This window comes from Halyomorpha halys, unplaced genomic scaffold (genome assembly GCF_000696795.3).
Source record: "Halyomorpha halys isolate HHAL.00 unplaced genomic scaffold, Hhal_1.1 Scaffold28.1, whole genome shotgun sequence".
In the NCBI taxonomy this organism is placed as follows: domain Eukaryota; kingdom Metazoa; phylum Arthropoda; class Insecta; order Hemiptera; family Pentatomidae; genus Halyomorpha; species Halyomorpha halys.
Window position 1 is genome coordinate 1,485,931 of NW_027110130.1, and position 4,273 is coordinate 1,490,203.

General features: G+C 34.1%; 1 protein-coding gene across 1 annotated transcript in view; it reads left to right on the top strand.

Moving 5' to 3' along the window:
* Positions 1-3,276, top strand: part of LOC112210964 (odorant receptor 30a-like) — a 13,384-nt gene extending 10,108 nt beyond the window's left edge. Inside the window, exons 3-5 of the mRNA XM_067048223.1 lie at positions 376-428; positions 549-708; positions 3,129-3,276. Of these exons, the coding sequence (XP_066904324.1) occupies positions 376-428; positions 549-708; positions 3,129-3,182 (267 nt within the window). The 3' untranslated portion in view covers positions 3,183-3,276. The remainder of the gene's footprint in view (positions 1-375; positions 429-548; positions 709-3,128) is intronic.
* The last annotated feature ends 997 nt before the right edge of the window (positions 3,277-4,273 follow it).

Here is a 4,273-nt window from a genome sequence, read left to right on the forward strand (position 1 = left end):
TGTCCAAGTCTTATTTTCAGTGAGAAGTGGATTGTTGAAAGATTTGTATTTTAGTAGCTTTTTAGTGGTTCTCCATAATAATTTGTCAGTGGTATTTAAGTTTTCTGTTAAGTTCTGGAAATTTTGTATTCTCTGTTTACTAATTTCTGCTTTTAATCTGTTAGTCAATTTATTGTAATGAGTTTTGTCTAAGGGATATTTTGTTCGGTGCCAACTCGTTCTTGCCCTGTATGTGACGAGGTAAGTTGTTTTCTCCAAAACTTTTTATGTTCATTGGTGAAGTAGTACAAATTTTAAATTAGAAATTCAACTAGAATATTACAAGAAAATCAACTTAGCACTTTATATAAGAGAATTAAGCTTTTTTTACTGTAGTCTCAAAACGGCTCTAATGATCCGGCTAGGACTGGAAAACTATTTTATACTAGGTATTATATGCGGAATTTAAAATAATAATAAAATTTAACTTAAAGTAAAATAACATCATGGCAGAATCATTCCTATATCATAGTATTATGCAAACCTTCTCTTTAATTTTTCTTCCACAGACAGAGCTCGGACCTGCAGTTCGCTATCTATAGCAGTGACTGGTACAAAGCGGATATCCAATTTCGGAAGACGGCTCAGATGTTGATGGTGAGGGCGAACAAAGGTGTGACCCTCACTGCAATCAGGATGTACCCAGTAAACGTGGAGACTTTAATGGCAGTAAGTATTATTAAAGTATTACATATGATTTATATTATATAATATAACATCATGGGGATAGGTGAGGCTCAGTGGTATTAAGGTAGGTACTCAGTGGTGGTAAGGCACTGTGCTACTAGCTCTAAGGACCAAGCTTCGAATCCGACTGTGATAGATTATTATTAATTCTGTCACTGTAGCTGTAAATCAACCCTATGGTTTCGTGAGCCCTCTGGAGTCTATCTAGCCTCAGTACTCTTAATTAGGGAAAAATATGGTGGTCGAGTAATTCTGACCAAATCACCTCCTTGCACAACCCTAAACCAACGGTTCCACTTCATTTCGAAGCACTGCAACCTTGACCCTTCTTAGGTTGTAGTGGTACAAATTATTACTTTTTAATGTAACATTATATTCCAGTTCGGGGCAAGAACATGATAAGCCCATGATATAAAATGTTCAGTAACGCAATTTATAATCATTCCCAAGTCTTATTTAAAGAATTATAGAGTTCATATTCCGTTTGTTGGCGAGAGAGCCGAGGCATCGCTCTTAGCAGCCTTGGAACTGCAGTGGCATCGGGTCGAATCGTGACGGTCCCACGGAATGAAAACTTAGAAGCCCTCTCACAATTGACTATTGTTTCTGGGTTTAGTTAGGCTTCTTCTATTTTTTTGTTTAATATCTCTCTCTCTCTCTTCTACCGTATCCGTGTTTTCCGTCTTTAAGCATCTTTCTGGGCCGTTGATATTCTATCCGGGTCCACCCTGTCTCTTCTACTTCCATTCCAACCTCTATTTCTCTAGCGCTTCTATAAGACCTTGAGCAATTTCCACAAACGAGCGCTCTCTCGGATATCCTCCTTCTTCACCAGCTCTCTTGTCAACTGAATCTTTAGTACCATGGATAGGAATTGCATCCGACCCTGTACCTAGATTTTTTCCATCATCTCGCCAAGTTTATCCCGTATTGTGTTAAAGCGTGCCAAGCGGCATATTGCCCACTAATTTTTTTTTATACCAGATCGGCCTGGTGGGCCTTATGTGGTTGATATAACTTATATTATATATATTTTTTAACAGCTGATTATTAGGGGGTATAGTCATACAAATGACACCCCTAACTATATATAATGTTTTTATTATAATAAAATAAATAGATAAGAATAATGCTTCTTAATAAAAGAGGAAAGTAAAATTAATAACAAAAAGTAATGATATTGGTACACTTTAATAAAACTAACAATTGCCTTCAAATAGTAAAAAGAAACGAGTTAATTTTAAAAAGGGAAGAGAGAAGAAAAGAGAGAGAAAAAAATGAATAAATAAAATGAATAATAATAATTACTAAATAGAGATAGTGTGACTATGAATTAATTTTATATTTATTAAAAATTTATAAAAGAATGTCCTGTAGCAGTTTGGGCTTTGTCTTCAGGTTGAGGTTGGGTTTCCCAGGTTTTAGGTCACTGCTCCTTTAACTGTCGGCAACTGGGAGTGGAACTTCATGAACCATTTTATGATATAATCCTCTATTGACTCCATCTGTAATTCGCGATGCAATTGGCTATTTCTTATGAACCAAGGAGCATTAACTGCGATTCTTAGGACTTTATTTTGAAAATATTGTAGTTTTTTCCTTTTCGTGAATGATGCCGCTCCCCAAACTTCACAGCCGTACATCAGCAGTGGCCTAAGGATTGTTTTAAATATAAGAACAATTGTTTCTAGTTTTAGTTTGGAATTTCTGTTTAGGATAGGATGTAGAATTGCTAACCTTGCATAAGTTTGAGTTAGTTTATTGCCTACTAGACTGTTTTGGTTTTTCTGTCTCCCTAATCATCATAAATATATCCTCTTCTAGAGCTCACCGTCCTCCTCCGAACGCCTTCTTTAATCTTTCCTTGATATCTCACCAAGTGATCAATTCGTCCGCTATCATTAAAATAGGTTGGTCACCTATAGATAACCCCCCCCCCTCCCAAACGTATCCTCGCACCTCTAAGACAGCATTTCTCTCACCATTAAACTCCTAATGTGATTTTTTTTTTGTTTAATTTGAAAATTTTGCTCACCTGGTAACCACCTGCGTTTATTATTTTAAACCATGAACCGAGGCAAGATCTTAGATCTTTTACAAAATCTGAATTCTTCGTTGAGGTTGCAGTCCATGAAGAACACAAAAAAATAAAATCTCATTTATTTGTGCCAACGTTTCTTCCAGAATTCGAGGCTTTCATCAGGGCTCAAAGTGTTGTTAATCTTTTTTGTTAAACTTTTTTCTAATTGTTATTTTCACTCGGCGTTTGGACCTCCAGAAGCCTGAATGAAGGGTTGAAATTTATACTGTACTACTCATTTATGGGACAACTAATTTATATGTATATGTATCTGTACATAAAATATTGACTTAAGAACCTTTTTTTTTTTTTTTTTTTTCAGATCCTTCAGTTCACGTACTCAGTATCTACTTTGATGTCAAGGATGACTGAATAGAAACATTTCATCCTCCTTTTTAAAACAAAAACACGTTTAAATATTACATCATTGAATGTTTATATGTTATCTGAAAATTATCACAAATATAATATAATGGAAACTTTAAACTTTATGAGGTCTATAAAGCTGTGTTAATTAATGTTTTGTCCAACTAATTTATCTTAATGTTAAGAAAAGAAAATTTAAGTTATCAACTCAAATGTTTGAAGTAGCTTTATTGACCGCCACCCATACTATCTTCCTAAAATCTACTTCATGTGGCCAACTTTCTTCCTCTAAGTTTTTTCATTTTTTTTTTTTTTTATAAAATATATAAGTTACGATGGGTCAAGTGAAAATAGCAAAAAAATAGGAAAACTGGGAAGGAAATAACACACTCAGAGTCTCAGCATATACTGCTTTATTCCTGGTATTAATCCTACATTAATAGTTTCAGGCCATGTTTATTGTGTCATCAGGTGTCATCCTACCTTAACTTATACATATATAGTTTTTTTGTATAGATTTGTTAACTTTTGAAAGGTAAGATTAAGCAGAAAGAGAAAAAAACCTAACATGTATAGGTATAGTACCTGACAATTCGTGGGTACAACTTTAGTTCTTTTTTTAAACTCCCATATTGATCTTTTATCTTTTTGTGTACTTATAATTATTTTTGCAAAAAACCAAATAATATCTGGTTTTGTTTTTCAGCAAGTGGAAACATAAACAGTTGATTAGATTAATCCTACTATATCAATATACTAGATTCTTTCTGAAACAATTGTGTACATATCGCAAAAATTGATGAATTGACATAAGCAAATAGTCTTATCCACATTTGGTTTGGAATTGCGCATTTTAAAATAATAAAGTTAAATTTGAAATATTCGGAGAGGCTTAAATGTCGGTTTAAAAAAAAACCAAAAAACATTGCACTTTAAAGAGTACCATTAATTTTGAAAGTGGTCAGAGCTGCGGCCATAAAGGAAAAATTAAAATTTATGTGGTATAAATCCTTCCATAATAAACTCCCTAACCACCCAAACCCACTAGTTTCTAACCTTGCTTCCTCTTCCATTCCTGGCAATCCTCCGAGGCGCCTGAAA